The following is a 20,668-nucleotide window of genomic DNA, read 5'->3' as shown; positions in this document are numbered from 1 at the left end:
AGACAGACGACCGACATGACTGCTTTGGCAGGCCACAGAGACGCTGAATCTGCAGGTAAGGAAGCGAGCGATAGGAGACCTCCGCTGAGGGGCAACAAAATCCCACGTTAACCATTAAATACAGCTCAGCACTAATTAACTCTGACTGGCAGCCTGGGGCGTATGATAGAGTACAGTGCAGGAAGGGGAAGGAGCTAGTGTCGTTCTGGATGGCTTATCCAGAAACACTACCATGATGAGCCAGTAAGGAGGAATGGAGAGCGAGAGAGCGAGACGGGGCATATGTACACACACACACACACACACGTGTATGTACACACAAGTATGGTGTGCGTGTGACAGAGAGGGTTAAAGAGAAGGGACAAGGCTGGAAGGAGGATCGATAGATGACAGGAGAGAGGGATTAAGTCAGAGGCTTTGCTCACTACTGCTCAGGGGCGAGTGTATGTAATGTGAACTGCCCATGGTGAGCTTGGTGGGAACTGCAACAGTTCCTGAGTCAATATGACATCGTACTGTAATGTAGCACAGAGCAGTGTTTCTGGGACTATAACATTGTGTGAGGCTATGCCCGCCAGCCATGGAACGTAAGAGAGAAAGAAAGAGAGCGAGAGAGAGAGAGGAAATAGAAAGAGGAAAGGAAAAGTCCAAATAAATGCGCTTGAGACCGAGCCAATTAGAGACTTGAGTGACAGCGCTGGTGTGCGACGCGAGAAAAAGCTAGCTTCATTTCTAAGTGAGAATATGCCTGTGTGCACACGCTCGCAAACACAACACAGTCAATCTGTCCTTGGCATATTTAAAAACACAATATGCATTTCAGGTGTTTCTCATGTTACCTTAGCAACAGAGCAAGGACAACTTCAAAAACAAAACAAATAAGAGAATTTCAACCCACAAAGCCAAAGTTGAAACATACAGTACACCCACAGCAACACACAGACTACTACCAGGTGTAATGAGTAGGATACTAAAAGCCTTACAGGTGGTTAATAAATGACTTACATTCATTTAAAGTAATACCATTATTACAATAATGTAAAGGCATTTCAGGGGTTCTCGTAGTGTTGGCATAGCTCCACTACCATGTGTAGCCTAGTAAGTACACTAAACTGCCCTACTAAGCAAAGGAGCAGCAACCGTGCATTTGGTCAAAAATGAGTATACTTTTTTTATACTCAACTACATGCTTTATCATGTCGACATATATCCTGACTCCATTGTGTTGCATAGAAAATGTGTGCGAGTGTGTGTGTGTGTGGGGGGGGGGTCATGTTTGCACTAACTGCCATCACGAACTTCAGTTACTGTCAATTACCTTGGTTTCACTGAGCTTTAGGCTGCAGTGTCTACAGTTTACCTTGGTATTATGCATCTTTGCTGATACAAGAAGCAAACTATATGACACTGACAGCCACAAATAAATACATTAACAAGTTTGTGTAAAAAAATATTTTTTTAAATCAGCATGGAAACCAGTGGTTGTATCAAGCAAGAAGGCAGTACCTGCCGTCTAGTCAGAGGTCAGGGTCAATATTAATACAATTAAAATAACCTCATAGTATGACAACAGATCTCCAATGATTGTGCTTACAATTCATTTGGCTGGACAATAAAGTAATTTCTCAGTTTCACTCTATAAGCAGTTACTGCTCTTTTCCTTGGTAGGGCAGTAAACAGCTCTGGCATTCTCAAACATACAGCGCCACCTAGCGAATAAATGACCACACCGCATCATTCCATTGATACAGTACACAATTATTTCCTCAGTGATGAGGGAATAACGATTAGCGTCACGCTGACCGAATAAGTGTGTATTTGAGACATTGAGCCCGTCTCGTTCCCTCCCTATCCCCTCCGTAGCTCAATGACCTAGTTCGGCATTGCGGCATTGGGCCCATAGTTTCTCTCTCCCCGAAAGCTCAAAGGCGCAGAAAAGTCGCTAATTATTCAATTTCATTGCGGGGATAAATCAGGCTAGGCTGTCTCTATATGTGGACGGTAGGCCGTGCGGCAAGGGAGAAATAACAAGCTACGTAAATTAATAACCATTTTAAAGACGCTTCCGGGTTGAAATTGGAACGAATTACATTTTATTTTCGTGTCAAATCGAGAATTGGCAAACCAACCCTTATGGGATTAATTGAAACAAACATTACAATAATTCACTATGGTAATTAAATGATCATTCTTCCGGCGTTTTCTGCATTGCGCCTCAGCGATTTTTTAAATAAAAAAATTAATCTATACATAATAGTTAATAAGGTTATCCAAACAATAATTACACCCATAGAGCAGTAAAATAATGTACACCAGATACATACAAATAAACAAAAGTCACTTGAACCCAGTCTGACACAAAGAGAGGATTCATATGGTAGACAAGCCTACACACACACAATATTTTTTCAATTTAATTATAGGTAGACATGACCTGTTTCAATACACAGAGACAATATTCCTGATCTGACCTGTTTCAATACGCAGAGGCAATATTCCTGATCTGACCTGTTTCAATACGCAGAGGCAATATTCCTGATCTTACCTGTGCACATAGCAATCTCTTTTTAGGTAGGTTATACATAATATATACCCCTCACACACGTATTGGATTTACAAGCAGTGCGGAAACAGACTATTGGGACACAAAGAAAGAACATACACAACACTGGCTTTTAATGGGTGACCCACGAGGCGACACACAATTGGCCCAGCATTGTCCGGGTCAGGGGAAGGTTTGGCCGGCCGGGATTCCCTTGTCGCATATCTCTCTAGCGACTCCTGTGGCGGGCCGGGTGTATGCACGCTGACACGGTCACCAGTTGTACGGTGTTTCCTGCAACACATTGGGTGCGGCTGGCTTCCGGGTTAAGCGAGCAGTGTGTCAAGAAGCAGTGCAGCGTGGCAGGGTCGTGTTTCGTAAGATGCATGGCTCTCGACCTTCGACTCTCCCGAGTCCCTACGGGAGTTGCAGCGATGGGACAAGACTAACTAGAAAAAGGGGTCAAACGTTTTTTTTTTTAAGAATACAGCATGATCATTACCTTGTGCGGGGGACAATAAAAGGCCACTCTAAAATGTGCAGTTTTGTCACGCAACACAATGCCACAGATGTCTCGTGTGCAATTGGCATGCTGACTGCAGGAATGTCCACCAGAGCTGTTGCCAGAGAATGTAATGTTAATTTCTCTACCACAAACCGCCTTCGTCATTTAAGAGAATTTGGCAGTACGTCCACCTGGCCTCACAACCGCAGACCATGTGTAACCATGCCAGCTCTCCACATCCAGCTTCGTCACCTGCGGGATCATCGGAGGAATATTTCTGGCTGTCATAAAGACCTTTCGTGGGGAAAAACTGATTCTGATTTGCTGTTCATATAAAGGAAATCGGTCGTTTGAAATAAATTCATCATTATTCATCTATAGATTTCGCGACTCTGCATGGGCGCTGCCAAGGGTGGGCCTGGGAGGTCATAGGCTCACCCACTGGGGAGCCCAGTCATGGCAGCACCCATGCAGAGTTGTCAAATCCATAGATTAGGGCCTAATGAATTCATTTCAATTGACCGATTTCCTTATATGAACTGTAACTCAGTAAAATCATAAAAATTGTTTCATGTTGCGTTTATATTTTGTTCAGTAGATAACACATGCCATTTAGTAGACACTTTTATCCAAAGCAGCTTACAGTCATGTGCGCATACATTTTACAGCTGCGTGATCCCGGGAATAGAACCCACTATGCTGGCATTGCAAGCACCACGCTCTACCAGGTCATGCTTTCAGTCGATGCGGTTGCTTAGCTGAACTGCACCTTACTGTGCTGGCTCTGACATTTTATTTTCAAACATGTTCCAGCAACTAGAGGTATGTGTAGTCTGGCCAGAGCAGTACAGCTTGGCTCAGTAGTGTTAAAAGGGGATCGAAGTCATGAACTCAACAGACGGAAACTGTACAACGTGCATGGTTGAAAATAGTTTGGCAATAAGACATCCTAACATTACTCCTATTGGTTTCTAATGAGGAGTCCATGCAGTCATGACATTCTTTTTCAAATTAACCTACATGGTGGTTTATCACTCTCACTTGTATACTGTAGGAACATAGAAGGCCTGCGCCACGCAGTGAGACAAAAAGCATCCTAGTTTTTCCAATCAAAGGCGTAGCTACGTGGAGCTTCTCGAAGGACATATTGTCTGGGTGAAAGCAGTTCCAGTTAGCCAGATAATTATCTGTCATTTTCTTTCTCATCTCCCTTCAGAGACAGAGGCGGAAAGAGGAGGAAATGTCCGGTCCGTTGCCTCGACAGGATGCTATTTTTGGAGAGGAAATAAAAACAAATCTCCACTGACGACAACCTTTAATCTAAGTAAATAGTTCTCAGGAAACATTGAATAAGGGCTGTCGAAAGACCGCAATGGTTAGGTGCCAGAAAGTGTGCAGTAAGGAAGTAATTATTATAATCAAGATGGGCAATTAAAATTGGTTAGAATTACATTCTTGAAAGTCTGTAAAAATGTGCAACCGTACAGCAAAAGGGCAGGACCTGTTACTAATATCCCAAAATTAACCTACAAATCTATTACAGACCAATGATCGTGGTACGAGTGGTCACCCCAGCCTGGTACCCATCCTGTCATTCGTTAGAGCAGACTTTCACACCAGCTGTACCATATATTTGATGTGCTCCAACACCTTGTACACCTGAAACTAGTCAACTAATCAGCCATTTGAATCAGTTGTGCTAGGGTTATGATACATAAAATATATGGAATGACTGGGTTGAGAAAGGCTACATTGAAGTCCCCCTGTTCTTACCCGGGAGAGTTCTGACTCGGAGACGGAGCGCTGGGGCAGGGAGTGGCGCTGGTACCCGGGGCTCACGTCCTGATAGGTGGGGCTGTCGTCGTCCAGCACGGCGCCTTGGTCTAGGGGCTGCTCCTCCAGGTGCGAGGTCACGTCGTCCGGGCACATCATCTGGTGGTCGATCCCATTCTGGCTCAGGTTGCAGTGGACAGCTGCAGGGATAAATGGGGAGGGGACGGACAAAGTTAAACTATATGACATGCATTTGTACAGTATAGATGTGTGTACCAACCATCTTGCTGGTTGGTAATAGTTCAGAAATGCAACAAATAAAAAAATAAAACAATGGAAAAGTAAGTACTTGAATACCAGTAGCAAAGGTACCAGTGTTACCACGTTTTTGAGTTCTTGATGCATGTTCTACTATAAGAACATCACTAGAGGGCGGTACATAACAATTTGATAGAGTGGCCAACACTATCTTCCTTGGAAAAGATTCAACAATTAGCCCTAACATTTGTGTAAAGCTTTTATAACACTGACAATCATGACATAATCACACATATTGATAAAAGTAGATCGCAGGCACTATTTGACGTCAGAAAACAGAAAGTACTGACAGGAGTTACCATGGTAGACTAAAGTAGTTTTACCATCCATCAGGCTTTTGAAAATGATCCAAAACCAATAAAACGCAACCTTATGTTTGAGGTCAAAGATTATAACGGTTTTCCCGACTATGATCCCTTTCAATATATATATATATATATATTTTTTAAACACAATTTTGGCGGCAAAACTCTGACCCAGTCTAACCCCACACTATTTGTTTGAGGGTACACAAACTACACAAGTGCATAATAACTTCTAATGATTTCCATTAATTTCCTGCGACAGGCAAATTTGCATTGCGGGGAGATTAAAAAGACACGTCCATAAATCTGACCCTGATGTAAGTCATGTTGGCACGATGCCAGGTGGCAGATAGTGGCCCAGAACAAGTTTAGGCAGCTGTTACCGAGAGATTACAGGAAACCCAATAAGGAAAAACTCAAATTAGTTGTTTTTTTAAAAAGCTGTTTTCCCTCCTAGTAGAGTAAAAGGCGGCGAGACGCCCTTCTGATCCTGATGCTCTACCACCTCAGTCTACTTCTTGATGGCACCACAACATACAGCAGAGATTACCACGAAGGGTTACTGGACAACGTCCTGCTTGATTTGACGGACAATTATAGGCTACAAGACTAACTAATAAATCATTCAAATATGAGAGAAGTGTTTGTTTCAAATTTGAGCTGATTGAAATAAAATGAAAATTAGACAGCCAGACATGAACCCGAGGCAGTTAAATCCTTGCAATAGTAAACTATTAAAAAAAACTGAATCGCAGCAATACATGTGACCTGAACTCTATTGAACACTTACAATGCCACTTCATTATCAATAGCAGTTGACAAGACTTGGTGATTACCAGACATCTGGTGTAGTTTCAGTTTCAAGCTGAAACTAGGCAGAAACCATGATGCATTCCCCTTTAAATAGAAAAGGGCAATACACATGTACACGAGGGCCATGTTTTAACCAAAGGCAATTTAGGATGCATGGCACAGAGCTAGCTATCCTCCTGCGCGCTTGTCGCCTCGCTCGTTCTTTTGCGCTCCCCCTCTATGTATCGTAACGCATTGTAGGACTGGTGTTCAACCATTCTGGAGCAGCAGTGAATTATGTTAAATCTGTACAGCAATATGGAAATCTATTGAACGAGAGAGAAAATGGATAGAGGGGAGGGATGAAAGGAGCGGGAAAGATGGAGTTGCCTGGCTCTCTGTCCTGTTGAGGAAGAGGGCTCAGTGGGGTAGGTGGGGGTTGAGGAAAATGATTTTTTTTTTTCCTGCAATAGTCCAGAACGTTCACCCCCACTCCTTTCCTCTCCGACATGCGCAAATGGTGATGGAAGAGAGCCGCAGCCGTCTGCTCCCCCCCCCCCCCCTCCTTTTTTCTCTCAATGAGGCCGAGTCAATGACAGGGAAAGGGAGCAAAGAAACGCATAGAACCACCATCTTGCCAATTGGAATTACTGTATCAGTGGTCTTTGGAAGGACAAAGGTTGGTCATGAATCCGAAGGTCGTACGAGTGTTACAAAATAGCAGCCCTGTATAATTATGTTTTATCACCTGTATATAGACTCATATCACGCTGTTGTAATGGTATAGTTTCCACAACATAATCTTGGGGGGGGGGGGGGTTTCTTTACTTATTTTAGCTCCGTGTATAGTACAAAGTAATAGAAGAGAGCTAAGGACGGGGTGAGCATAGACCCTGATTTTAAGTCAACTTCCATCTCAAATTTCCCTTAAAGATATACAATGATGAGCATTATACTTTCCCTCAGATGTTTTTTTAAAAGTCAGGCTCCATGAAGCTCCCAGATCATCCATGAAGCCCCCAGGTCCTGAGATCCTCAAAAAGGTTCTACAGCTGCAACATCGAGAGCATCCTGCCTGGCAATTGCTCGGCCTCTGACCGCAAGGCACTACAGAGGGTAGTGTGTACGGTCCAGCACATCACTGGGGCTAAGCTGCCTGCCATCCAGGACTTCTACACCAGGCAGTGTCAGAGGAAGGCCCTAAAAATTGTCAAAGACCCCAGCCACCCCAGTCATAGACTGTTCTCTCTACTACCGCATGTCAAGCGGTACCGGAGTGCCAAGTCTAGGACAAAAAGACTTCAACAGTTTTGACCCCCATAAGACTCCTGAACAGGTAAACAAATGGCTACCTGGACAATTTGCATGCCCCCCCCCCCCCCCCCCCCCCCCCCCCCCCCAACCCTTCTTTTTACGCTGCTGCTACTCTCTGTTCATCATATATGCAGTCACTTTAACCATATCTACATACTACCTCAAATCAGCCTGACTAACCGGTGTCTGTATGTAGCCTCGGTACTTTTATAGCCTCGCTACTGTAATATAGCCTGTCTTTTTACTGTTGTTTTATTTCTTTACTTACCCATTGTTCACCGGAAACCTTTTTTGCACTATTGGTTAGAGCCTGTAAGTACAGTGCCTTGCGAAAGTATTCGGCCCCCTTGAACTTTGCGACCTTTTGCCACATTTCAGGCTTCAAACAAAGATATAAAACTGTATTTTTTTGTGAAGAATCAACAACAAGTGGGACACAATCATGAAGTGGAACGACATTTATTGGATATTTCAAACTTTTTTAACAAATCAAAAACTGAAAAATTGGGCGTGCAAAATTATTCAGCCCCCTTAAGTTAATACTTTGTAGCGCCACCTTTTGCTGCGATTACAGCTGTAAGTCGCTTGGGGTATATCTCTATCAGTTTTGCACATCGAGAGACTGACATTTTTTCCCATTCCTCCTTGCAAAACAGCTCGAGCTCAGTGAGGTTGGATGGAGAGCATTTGTGAACAGCAGTTTTCAGTTCTTTCCACAGATTCTCGATTGGATTCAGGTCTGGACTTTGACTTGGCCAGTCTAACACCTGGATATGTTTATTTTTGAACCATTCCATTGTAGATTTTGCTTTATGTTTTGGATCATTGTCTTGTTGGAAGACAAATCTCTGTCCCAGTCTCAGGTCTTTTGCAGACTCCATCAGGTTCTTCCAGAAAGGTCCTCTATTTGGCTCCATCCATCTTCCCATCAATTTTAACCATCTTCCCTGTCCCTGCTGAAGAAAAGCAGGCCCAAACCATGATGCTGCCACCACCATGTTTGACAGTGGGGATGGTGTGTTCAGCTGTGTTGCTTTTACGCCAAACATAACGTTTTGCATTGTTGCCAAAAAGTTCAATTTTGGTTTCATCTGACCAGAGCACCTTCTTCCACTTGTTTGGTGTGTCTCCCAGGTGGCTTGTGGCAAACTTTAAACGACACTTTTTATGGATATCTTTAAGAAATGGCTTTCTTGCCACTCTTCCATAAAGGCCAGATTTGTGCAATATACGACTGATTGTTGTCCTATGGACAGAGTCTCCCACCTCAGCTGTAGATCTCTGCAGTTCATCCAGAGTGATCATGGGCCTCTTGGCTGCATCTCTGATCAGTCTTCTCCTTGTATGAGCTGAAAGTTTAGAGGGACGGCCAGGTCTTGGTAGATTTGCAGTGGTCTGATACTCCTTCCATTTCAATATTATCGCTTGCACAGTGCTCCTTGGGATGTTTAAAGCTTGGGAAATCTTTTTGTATCCAAATCCGGCTTTAAACTTCTTCACAACAGTATCTCGGACCTGCCTGGTATGTTCCTTGTTCTTCATGATGCTCTCTGCGCTTTTGACGGACCTCTGAGACTATCACAGTGCAGGTGCATTTATACGGAGACTTGATTACACACAGGTGGATTGTATTTATCATCATTAGTCATTTAGGTCAACATTGGATCATTCAGAGATCCTCACTGAACTTCTGGAGAGAGTTTGCTGCACTGAAAGTAAAGGGGCTGAATAATTTTGCACGCCCAATTTTTCAGTTTTTGATTTGTTAAAAAAGTTTGAAATATCCAATAAAGGTCGTTCCACTTCATGATTGTGTCCCACTTGTTGTTGATTCTTCACAAAAAAATACAGTTTTATATCTTTATGTTTGAAGCCTGAAATGTGGCAAAAGGTCGCAAAGTTCAAGGGGGCCGAATACTTTCGCAAGGCACTGTAAGCATTTCACCTGTTGTATTCGGCGCAAGTGACAAATAAACTTGGATTTGATTTGAGATCAGCATCCATGCAATCCAACATCAAAGTTTGGATTGGAACAAGGGGTAAACAAGGTGGTAAAGGTTGTGGAAGCACAAGTAGGCTATTAAAAGTCCATTTGTACTATAAATACATTTTTTAAAATACTAGTTCTATTTTCCCTACACAGGCATCCAGAGCCATATCTGGGCCAACAGATCTAAAGTGAAGCCGATATAATCAGAAGTGAAGTTTGCTCAGTGTGAGCTGGTCGCCGTGGCACTCCGGCTTCACCCTCCAAGTAGAGCAGAGTATGTGCATACACTATGAACCAGAAACCAGGCCTGGAGAAAGACTAGCTGACTGGAGCCCTGTACCCTACATTAGGGGCCTCAGCCGCCAACTCCCAGGACATTTCCCCAAAGGTGAAGTTAATTAGTGATCCGCTAGGGGGCGTACAGGGGGGTGAGCTTTCGCTCTTTCACCCATGGGGGAGGGGCTCCATAGACTCACTTTTATATGCTGATCTTTTTAAAAAAAACAGTAGCTTTGATCGCTAACCACAAATAAGCATTTTCATAAGCTGCAGAAAAATCATCTTTACTTCTCTGTAGATGCTCTGGAAGCAAACAACTATTTTGGGGATTTTATGGACCGACAGAGTGTGGGTAATGGGTGTTGTATATTTGCATGCAGTCTTTTAGCATCCTCCATCTGTGGTTCACTCTGTCATATATTTATGCATGCACAGTCAGAAAAAAAAAAAGTCTCCTAATCTCTCCAAAAAAGTATAAAGCATAAGTGAGTCTCCACAACTGACTACCCTAAGGACTTTCAATAGCACATTTTCCATCAGCAGGGGGAAGGCAAAGTCAGATCCTTGTTACACGCGTGCCTAAAGTAGTAATTGGAACATCTTTGAGCGGAAAAGGAGCTCGTTGTAGCATATGGGGATCTTCACCTCAGGTGACTCATTGACTAAGCCAATGAGTGGACGGGGACTCTCTCTATCAATACTTTGTCATGGCTAGCTCAGCTTTGAGATGCATAGGTAATCTCAGCCAACGGGGCATTGAAATGCATGGGTCAACTTCGTCACAACAGCAGAGGTGAGTAGGTCGTCTCGGTTACTATACTGAACAAAAAAATATAAAAATGCAACAATTTCAAAAAGACTGAGTTACAGTCCAAAAGGAAATCAGTTAATTGAAATCATTCAAATCCATAAATCTATGGATTTCACATGACTGTACAGTCGTGGCCAACATTTTGAGAATGACATTAATTTTCACAAAGTTGGCTGCTTCAGTGTCTTTAGAAATTTTTGTCAGATGTAATTATACTTCAGTATTCCATAGTAACAAGTGTTTCCTAAGTGTCAAAGGCTTTTATTGACAATTACATGAAGTTGATGCATAGAGTCAATATTTAAAGTGTTGACCCTTCTTTTTCAAGACCTCCGCAATCCGCCCTGGCATGCCGTCAATTCCTTTCTGGGCCACATCCTGACTGATGGCAGCCCATTCTTGCATAATCGATACTTTTATTTGGGTTTTATTTGTCCACCCGCCTCTTGAGGATTGACCACAAGTTCTCAATGGGATTAAGGTCTGGGGAGTTTCCTGGCCATGGACCCAAAATATTGATGTTTTGTTACCCGAGCCACTTAGTTATCACTTTTGCCTAATGGCAAGGTGCTCCATCATGCTGGAAAAGGCATTGTTCGTCACCAAACTGACTGACGGCACGTGTTTCTTTGCAGGTAACCATGATTGACAGATGAAGAACAATGATTCCAAGCAATGACTCCCTCCTTTTGAAGCTTCCAGTCTGTTATTCGAACTCAATCAGCATGACAGAGTGATCTCCAGCCTTGTCCTCGTCAACACTCACACCTGTGATAACGAGAGAATCACTGACATGTCAGCTGGTCCTTTTGTGGCAGGGCTGAAATTCAGTGGAAATGTTTAAGATTCAGTTCATTTGCATGGCAAATAAGGACTTTGCAATTAATTGCAATTCATCTGATCACTCAAAACATTCTGGAGTATATGCAAATTGCCATCATACAAACTGAGGCAGCAGACTTTGTGAAAATTAATATTTGTGTCATTCTCAAAACTTTTGGCCATGACTGTAGAGGTGCAGCCATGTGTGGGCATAGGCCCACCCACTTGGCAGCCAGGCCCACCCACTCTTGAATACAGTGTGGGTGTCATTTTAAAATCATAGAAATCGAATTCATAGAATGGACCAAACCCTTCTGACCACTGCAATTTAACTGGTACAGCATTGAAATTGAATTACATATATTTCTATGATTTCAATAGGTTTCCTATGGAAGATTAACAGTATAATTTAAAAACAGATATTCCCATTCAATTCAACATTCTCTGATGTGTGGATCGCCATCTTTGTGGTACAATTTGAAAGTTGAAATGAACATTTGATTCCCATTTTAGTGCATTTAGCAGCCAAAATATGACACCCACCCTGTATGCTAGAGCATGTTGTCTCAAACGTTAAAGTAACACATGAAGGTCAGTCAATGCGGAAAATTAAGAACTTGAAATTGTCTTCCAAGTGCAGTGGCAAAAACCCATCAAGTGCCATGATGAAACTGGCTCTCATGAGGACTGCCACAGGAATGTAAGACCCTGAGTTACCTCTGCTGCAGAGGATAAGTTCATTAGAGTTACAGTACCAGCCTCAGAAATTGCATGATTCATTTAGAATTCAAGGCACACTTAACACGCATGGCTACCACAGCATTCTGCAGCGATACGCCATCCTTTCTGGTTTGCGCTTAGTGGGACTATCATTTGTTTTCAACAGGACAATGACCCAACACACCTCCAGGCTGTGAAAGGGCTATTTTACCAATAAGGAGTTTGATGGAGTGCTGCATAAGATGACCTGGCCTCCACAATCACCCGACCTCAACCCAATTGAGATGGTTTGGGATGAGTTGGACCGCAGAGTGAAGTTAAAGCAGCTAACAAGTACTCAGCATATGTGGGAACTCCTTCAAGACTGTTGCAAAAGCATTCCAGGTGAAGCTGGTTGAGAGAATGCCAAGAGTGTGCAAAGCTGTCATCAAGGCAAAGGGGTGGTGATTTGAAGAATCTCAAACAAACAAATCAAAATATATTTTCTAACACTTTGGGTTACGACATGATTCATGTGTGTTATTTCGTAGCTTGTTTTCACTATTATTCTACAATATAGAAAATTTGCAAAAACAAAGAATGGAGAAATTATGAAACGTAGAAATTATAAAATAGTTTGATAACCCTGTTTGTAACCTCTTAAATTATATCAATCTCAACCGTTTATCTTTTCCAGTGATGAAGACATGGATGTCTCATGGTATGGTGGGGTATGCAAAATTAGGTCATCTTTGAGCATCTTGAATGTTTCGGCATTCAGGTCCAAAAAGTCACTTTCGGAGAACTTCTACAATAGGCAAATATGTATGGAAGGTTTAGTTCAAATCAAAAGAGGGCTGTCAAAATGTAATTTAATATAAATGGATTTACCCTCCTAGATAGATGCCAGATGCCAGCTACTCTACTTCGGTCGCGCCAGGTTGCTCTGGCCTAGTTCTTTGCCACAGGCTGTTTGTACAGGGCCTCAAGATTTATAGGTCAACTGTGCTGCTTGCATTGAGATGCATTTAGTCATCGCAGCTAACAGGGCCTTGGCATGCATGGCTTAGCTTTGTCACTACAGGATTGAGGTGTCAACTCAGCTGCTGCAAAGTTCAGGCATGAGTCAATATTGTTACCGTATAGGTAATTAGCGCATTAAGATTCATAGGTCAATTCTGTCCACATAGGTCATATACAACCTTGCAATACATGAGTTGGCTCCAACAACTCTTTGGCCTGAATGCCAAGCGTCGCATCTGGAGGAAACCAGGCACCGCTCATCACTTGCCCAATACCATCCCTACGGTGAAGGATGGTGGGGGCAGTATCATGCTGTGGGGATGTTTTTCAGCGGCAGGGACTAGGCGACTAGTCAAGATCAAGGTAAAGATGAACGGAGCAAAGTAAAATAACCTTTATAAAAACCTGCTCCAGCACTCAGGACCTCAGACTGGGGCGAAGGTTCACTTTCCAACAGGACAACGACCCTAACCACACAGCCAATACAATACAATGCAGGAGTTGCTTCGGGACAAGTCTCTTGTCCAGAGCCCGGACTTGAATCCGATCAAACATCTCTGTAGAGACCTGAAAATAGCTGTGCAGCGAAGCTCTCCATCCAATCTGACAGAGCTTGAGAGGATCTGCAGAGAAGAATGAGAGAAACTCCCCAATTACAGGTGTGCCAAGCTTGTAGCGTCATACCCAAGAAGACAAGGCCTTAATCGCTGCCAAAGGTGCTTCAACAAAGTACTGAGAAAAGGGTCTGAATACTTATGTAAAATATATATATATTTTTAAAATATATTTGCAAAACAAAATCTAAAAACCTGTTTTTGCTTTGTCATTATGGGGTATTGTGTGTAGACTGAGGGGGAAAAAAACTATTTAATCAATTTTTCAATAAGGCTGTAACCTAACAAAATGTGGAAAAAGTCAAGGGGTCTGAATAGTTTCTGAATGCACTGTATTAGAGTACTCACAAACAACCTTGATGCTGTTAACCATGTGCCTGACAGTACTGACAAGGTCTAGGATCTGATCTACACAAAAATACATGATATGCTCGAGTCGGAGCATAAGGACAGTGTTTAATATTTCAGCAGAACACAACACTCCCAGAACGGCACAACATTCCCAATTTAGCAACGGCAACAAAACAAAAAAGTGCCAAAAACAATTGTGACAGAAAAGTAAGCTTTGGGGCTTCAGCAGGTATGATAAACCTAAATTAGGAGGTTGACCGATTAGGATTATTACATTAAAATCGGCAGATTTTTTTTTCTCTATAATATATAATAAATGACAATTACAACAATACTGAATGAACACGTATTTTAACTTAATATAATACATAAATCAAATCAATTTAGTCTAAAATAAATAATGAAACATGTTCAACTTGGAATAAATAATGCAGAAACACTGTGTTGGAGAAGAAAGTATACGTGCAATATGAGCCATGTAAAAAAGCTGAAGTTCAAGGAACTTAAACTTAAGTTCCTTGCTCAGAACATGAGAACATATGAAAGCTGGTGGTTCCTTTTAACGAGTCTTCAATATTCCCAGTTAAGAAATTTTAGGTTGTAGTTATTATGACTATTTCTCTCTATACCATTTGTATTTCATTTACCTTTGACTAATGGATGTTCTTATAGGCACTTTAGTATTGCCAGCCTAATCTCGGGAGTTGATAGGCTTGACGTCAATAAACAGCACTGTGATTCAAGTATTGCGAAGAGCTGCTGGTAAACGCAGGAAAGTGCTGTTTGAATGAATACGAGCCCTTGGTCATTAATATGGTCAAATCCGGAAAAATCATTTTGAAAACAAATGTTTATTCTTTCAGTGAAATACGGAACCGTTACGTATTTTATCGAACGGGTGGCAACCCTAAGTCTAAATATTTATGTTACATTGCACAACCTTCAATGTTATGTTATATATATATATATATATATATATATATATATATATATATATATATATATATATATATATATATATATATATATATATATATATATATATATATATATATATATATATATATATATATATATATATATATATATATATATATACACACACACACACACACACAATTCTGGCAAATTAATTTGTCTTTGTTTGGAAGAAACACAGTTCGCAACAAGCCAAGCGGCCCAAACTGCTGCATATACCCTTGCACTGGAACACAAGAGAAGTGACCATTTCCCCTAGTTAATATTGCCTGATACCATTAATTTCTTTTAACTAAATATGCAGGTTTAAAAAATATATACTTGTGTACTGATTTTAAGAAAGGCATTGAAGTTTGTGCTTATGTACATTGGTGCAATGATAGTGCTTTTTTTACGTGAATTTTACACAAATTTTCTTTTGTTAAATCATCACCCGTTTGGCGAAGTAGGCTGTGATTTGCTGATAAATTAACAGGCACCGCATTGATTATATTCAACGCAGGACAAGCTAGTTAGACTAGTAATATCATCAACCAGGTGTAGTTAACTAGTGATTATGTTAAGATTGATTGATTGTTTTTTTCTAAGATAAGTTTAACGCTAGCTAGCAACTTACCTTGGCTCCTTGCAGCCACAAGGTCCTTTTGAAGCTGCCCTCACGTAACAGGTTGTCAGCCTGCCACGCAGTCTGCTCGTGGATTGCAATGTAATCGGCCATAATCGGCATCCAAAAATGCCGAATGCTATGAAACCATGAAATCGGTCTACATCTAACCAGTACCCCTTGTATATAGCCTCATTGTTATTTCTTTTACTTTTGTTTATTTGGTAAATATTTTCTTAACTCTTTCTTGAACAGCACGGTTGGTTATGGGCTTGTAAGTAAGCATTTTACGGTAAGGTCTACACTTGCTGTATTCGGCGCATGTGACAGTTTGATTACATTTTTTGATTTGATTACAACATCACTAATCGCTTCAGCCATATTGTAGTCAATAAAAGCAGTTAGGATGGATAAGATATCATGCCAGATTCATTATGGTTTCACAAAGACGGTCTTCATATTCACAGCCTATATTTAGTCAGTCACTGATTAGAGAACCTCCTATTCCTCCCACTAAGCTTGTGTAACTCCCAATTACTGATTTGATTTCAATTGGAAGGCATCTTTTTTTCCACTGACGCACACTATGTACTGAGGCAGATTCCCGCACAGCGATACAAGGATGATGTAACGCAGTCTAATTTTAGACCTGATAAATATGCAATTGATGCAAGGCACCGAGAGCACGTAACTGCTATGGTGTCCCATGTGTACTGTAACATCAGCAAAACATTTTTTAGCTGTCTGTCACAATAATCAATTCACTCAGTCAAGGGCATGAATGACCTCTAAGAGGGTGTGGTTTTTCCGAACTCTGGTGCATTTACCCCCTTAGTTCGTTTGGACTGTTGTGAAAACTGTCCACACTCGGGAGCGCACTAAAACAATGCACCACCGTTCGCTCGAAAAGGGTGGGCTCGGTTCAATTCGTACCGGGAGAGGATCGCTGCAGATGGAAACGCAGTCCCGACCAAACAGTCATGCATTATTATCGGTTGTTTGACTGCGAACATTTGATATAATACAAAACGGTATCATAACTTGATCTCTGAAACGTTGTGAGTAGCAGCGCATCCGATGCAGATTAGGGGAGACGGGAGCTATACTGGGGATATAGGCTATTCATGTCGCAGTTATAGTGGCTATTGCGCTCTTTTCTCACACGTTGTTGGAAGAACAAAGTGAAAGTAATATTTGGACACAAGTGACGCTTCATGATCATCATACATGGATTTAACTTGAGCATGTTTGTCTAATAAACAAATGTTCATGGACACGTGGCTTTGTTTAGGACTTTTGTCAACTCAACCAGACCAAATGGGGTGGGGGGAAACAATGTATCTAACAGTTTGAATATAGCGCAAAACTAAGTGGAAATACTAGAGGGTAAAGAAACGTCCTACTTTCTTACCTATTTTTGTCATGAATATGATTCCAATCTTCTTTGAATAAAGAACGTGTCCAAAATGGCACCCTATTCCCTTTATAGTGCACTAGTCCTGACCAGTCTTATGAGCCCTGGTCAAAGGTAGTGCACTATAATGTGATTAGGGTGCCATTTGGGACGTATACATTGAGTCAACCTACTGTGTACTTATGCTTTGTCACAGCTCTGGATAACCATGTTCACTGAGCCCCATTCTGCGGAGTGATTGAAGCCGCGGAAGAGAGTCTATTTCAAAGTCATTGATATAACGGTGGGCACAAATCGGGAACTGTCAGAGGAAGTCAGAGACTTACTTCCAGAATATTTGCATTAAATATATTTTTTTGTGCCATGACATCTTTCGCGTGAGGTTAGAGAGATATCTTGAGGTACTGTCAAGCTAGATGTCTTGGTAAGGAATTCACTTTTTTGCATGATGGAGCACCTGAGTTTGAATACAAACTATTAGTTTACTGGGTCAATTACACAGCGTGTACAAACATTAAGAAATCCTTCTCTTTCCATGACAGACTGACCAGGTGAATCGAGGGGAAAGCTATGATCCCTTATTGATGTCACTTGTTAAATCCACTTCAAATCAGTGTAGATGAAGGGGAGGAGACCAGTTTAAGAAGGATTTTGAAACCTTGAGACTTGGATTATGTATGCGTCATTCAGAGGGTGAATTGGCAAGACCCTGTGCCTTTGAACGGGGTATGGTGGAAGGCAATGTTCCCTCGTCGGCACTGAGCAAATATCAGGTCTGCTGAGCGCAAACTTGAACGATTTGAAAAATGCGCTTTAACTTTGAACACTGAGGCTGTACCTGCTTTAAGTTTTAAGTGGCCAAATCGGCTACCGTGGCTGTTTCATCAATGTAGGCCTGTCAGAGTGGCCTACCATTAAAAACAATGGTGAAAAATGCATCCCATAATATTTTAACATGGAAATAGAACAGCTATCATTCAGCCTACAGTAGCAGCAAATGTGTGTTGTTCAATGTAGGCCTACAATCCATGAGACTTTTGAAAAAACATGTAGGGCTCGACATTAACCTTTTTATCCACTTGTACTTTAAATAAAAAATAAACTCAGCAAAAAAAGAAACGTCCCTTTTTCAGGACCCTGTCTTTCAAAGATAATTAGTAAAAATCCAAATAACTTCACAGATCTTCATTGTAAAGGGTTTAATCACTGTTTCCCATGCTTGTTCAATGAACCATAAACAATTCATGAACATGCACCAGTGGAACGGTCGTTAAGACACTAACAGCTTACAGACAGTAGGCAATTAAGGTCACAGTTATGAAAACTTAGGACACTAAAGAGGCCTTTCTACTGACTCTGAAAAACACCAAAAGAACGATGCCCAGGGTCCCTGCTCAGCTCTTCCATAGTTGTTTAGTTTTGGTAAGTTACATTGAAACTGTGGTAATTGTGCTCAAATTCGAGTACGATTCTCACAGTAGTGCGAAACATTGATAGTGTTAACTAAAGGGGAAAACTCTAGAAAGTTCAATGTGTCAATCTGGGTACATAATCAGCAGTCTTTATCTGGTCGCTTAAAAGGCGTATGAAAAAAAAAATGCAATCTGACCGTGAATCTGCCGTCATAAAGATGCCGTTGCAACCCGTTTTGGCTTCTGAGACATAGGTTCAACTCGAAGTCATTCAAGAGGGCACTTGTCTATATGTAGGCAAGGCGTAAAAGTTTGTGGTGGCAGAAAAATACCCCTTTAGGCTGGAGGTTGGCCGATTAATTAGGGCCGATTTCAAGTTCTCATAACTTGAAACAGCCTTTTTTGGACGCCGATTACATTGCAATCCATGAGGAGACTGCATGGCAGGCTGACCACCTGTTATGCGAGTGCAGCAAGGAACCAAGATAAGTTGCTAGCTAGCATTAAACTTATTTTATGAAGAAAAAAAAATCACTAGTTAACTACACATGGTTGATGATATTACTAGTTTAACAAGCTTGTCCTGCGTTGCATATAATCAATGCAGTGCCTGTTAATTTATCATCGAATCACAGCCTACTTCGCCAAACGGGTGATGATTTAACAAAAGAAAATTCACGTAAAATTCACTATCGTTGCACCAATGTACCTAACCATAATTATGACATAACATTGAAGGTTGTGCAATGTAACAGCAATATTTAGACTTAGGGTTTCCACCCGTTAGATAAAATACAGAACGGTTCCATATTTCACTGAAAGAATAAACGTTTTGTTTTCAAAATGATAAGTCATTAATATGGTCAAATCTGGAAACTAAGGCTCATATTTCTGTGAGTTTATTATAATTAAGTCTATGATTTGATATAGCAGTCTGACTGAGCGGTGGTAGGCAGCAGCAGGCTCGTAAGCATTCATTCAAACAGCAATTTCCTGCGATTGCCAGCAGCTATTCGCAATACTTGAAGCTAAGCACTGTTTATGACTTCAAGCCTATCAACTCTCGAGATTAGGCTGGCAATACTATAGTGACTATAAGTAGTCAATAGTCATAGGTAAATTAAATACAAAATGGTATCGAGAGAAATAGTCTTATAATAACTACAACCTAAAACTCCTTACCTGGGAATATTGAAGACTCATGTTAAAAGGAACCACCAGCTTTCATATGTTCTGAGCAAGGAACTTAAACGTTAGATTTTTACATGGCACATATAGCACTTACACTTTCTTTTCCAGCACAGTGTTTCTGCATTATTTAAACCAAATTGTTTATATGTATTATATTAGGTTAAAAAAAGTGTTAATTCAGTATTGTTGTAATTGTGTGTTTGTGTAAACACACACACGAAGTCAGAAGTTTACATTACGCCTTAGCCAAGTACATTTAAACTCAGTTTTTCACAATTCCTGACATAATTGTTTTAGGCCAGTTAGGATCACCACTTTACTTTCCGAATGTGAAATGTCAGAATAATAGTAGCGGGCGATTTAGTTCAGCTTTTATTTCTTTCATCAAATTCCCAATAGGTCAGAAGTTTACATACACAACCAGCTATGGATCTGGGGACACTTTCTATGTCTTCCACTAGATGTCCTCATTCAGTAGAGCGTTTAATCGTTCAAATCCCGCAAGTTTTGGCCCTATGGGAGTGAGTGCCGTGAGAAAATACCTGTGCGTTAGGGCGCGAATTGGTCCCATCCATTCCTTTGTTCCAGCACTCCGGAGGAGAACTAACAATGACCGGTTGAATTTAAATTTTTTTGTACGTTTAGAACATCCTAAAGCTTGATTCTGCACTTAGTTTACATTAAATATGTAATTTTGAAGTTTTGATGCGCAACTTTTCGGGACCAGAGGACATTTTGGGTGCATTTCAGCTGATATTGTTAGCAGATGCTAATACAAAGACACAAGACTTGAAACCAAACGATGTTTTGGGTAAGTATGAACCCTTCCAGTACATTCTGAACGAAGACCATCAAAAGGTAAGGGAATATTTATGCTGAAATTGTGTGTTTCTGTTGACTCCAACATAGCAGAGAAATATTGCTTATGTCT

At 41.2% G+C, this 20,668-nt stretch overlaps 1 protein-coding gene across 6 annotated transcripts in view; it reads right to left on the bottom strand.

Annotated features, from left to right (window-relative positions):
• Positions 1-20,668, bottom strand: part of LOC110488401 (sterile alpha motif domain-containing protein 12) — a 132,518-nt gene that overhangs the window by 98,536 nt on the left and 13,314 nt on the right. For all 6 annotated transcript variants that reach the window (XM_090228183.1, XM_090228182.1, XM_036971040.2 and 3 more), the window contains one exon: positions 4,821-5,020. In XM_090228183.1, coding sequence (XP_090084309.1) covers positions 4,821-5,020 — 200 coding nt within the window. The remainder of the gene's footprint in view (positions 1-4,820; positions 5,021-20,668) is intronic.

The sequence above is a fragment of the Oncorhynchus mykiss genome, chromosome 30, assembly GCF_057628025.1.
Source record: "Oncorhynchus mykiss isolate SJ-2025 chromosome 30, ASM5762802v1, whole genome shotgun sequence".
NCBI classification, from domain to species: Eukaryota; Metazoa; Chordata; class Actinopteri; order Salmoniformes; family Salmonidae; genus Oncorhynchus; species Oncorhynchus mykiss.
This window is presented reverse-complemented; position numbering and strand designations above follow the sequence as displayed.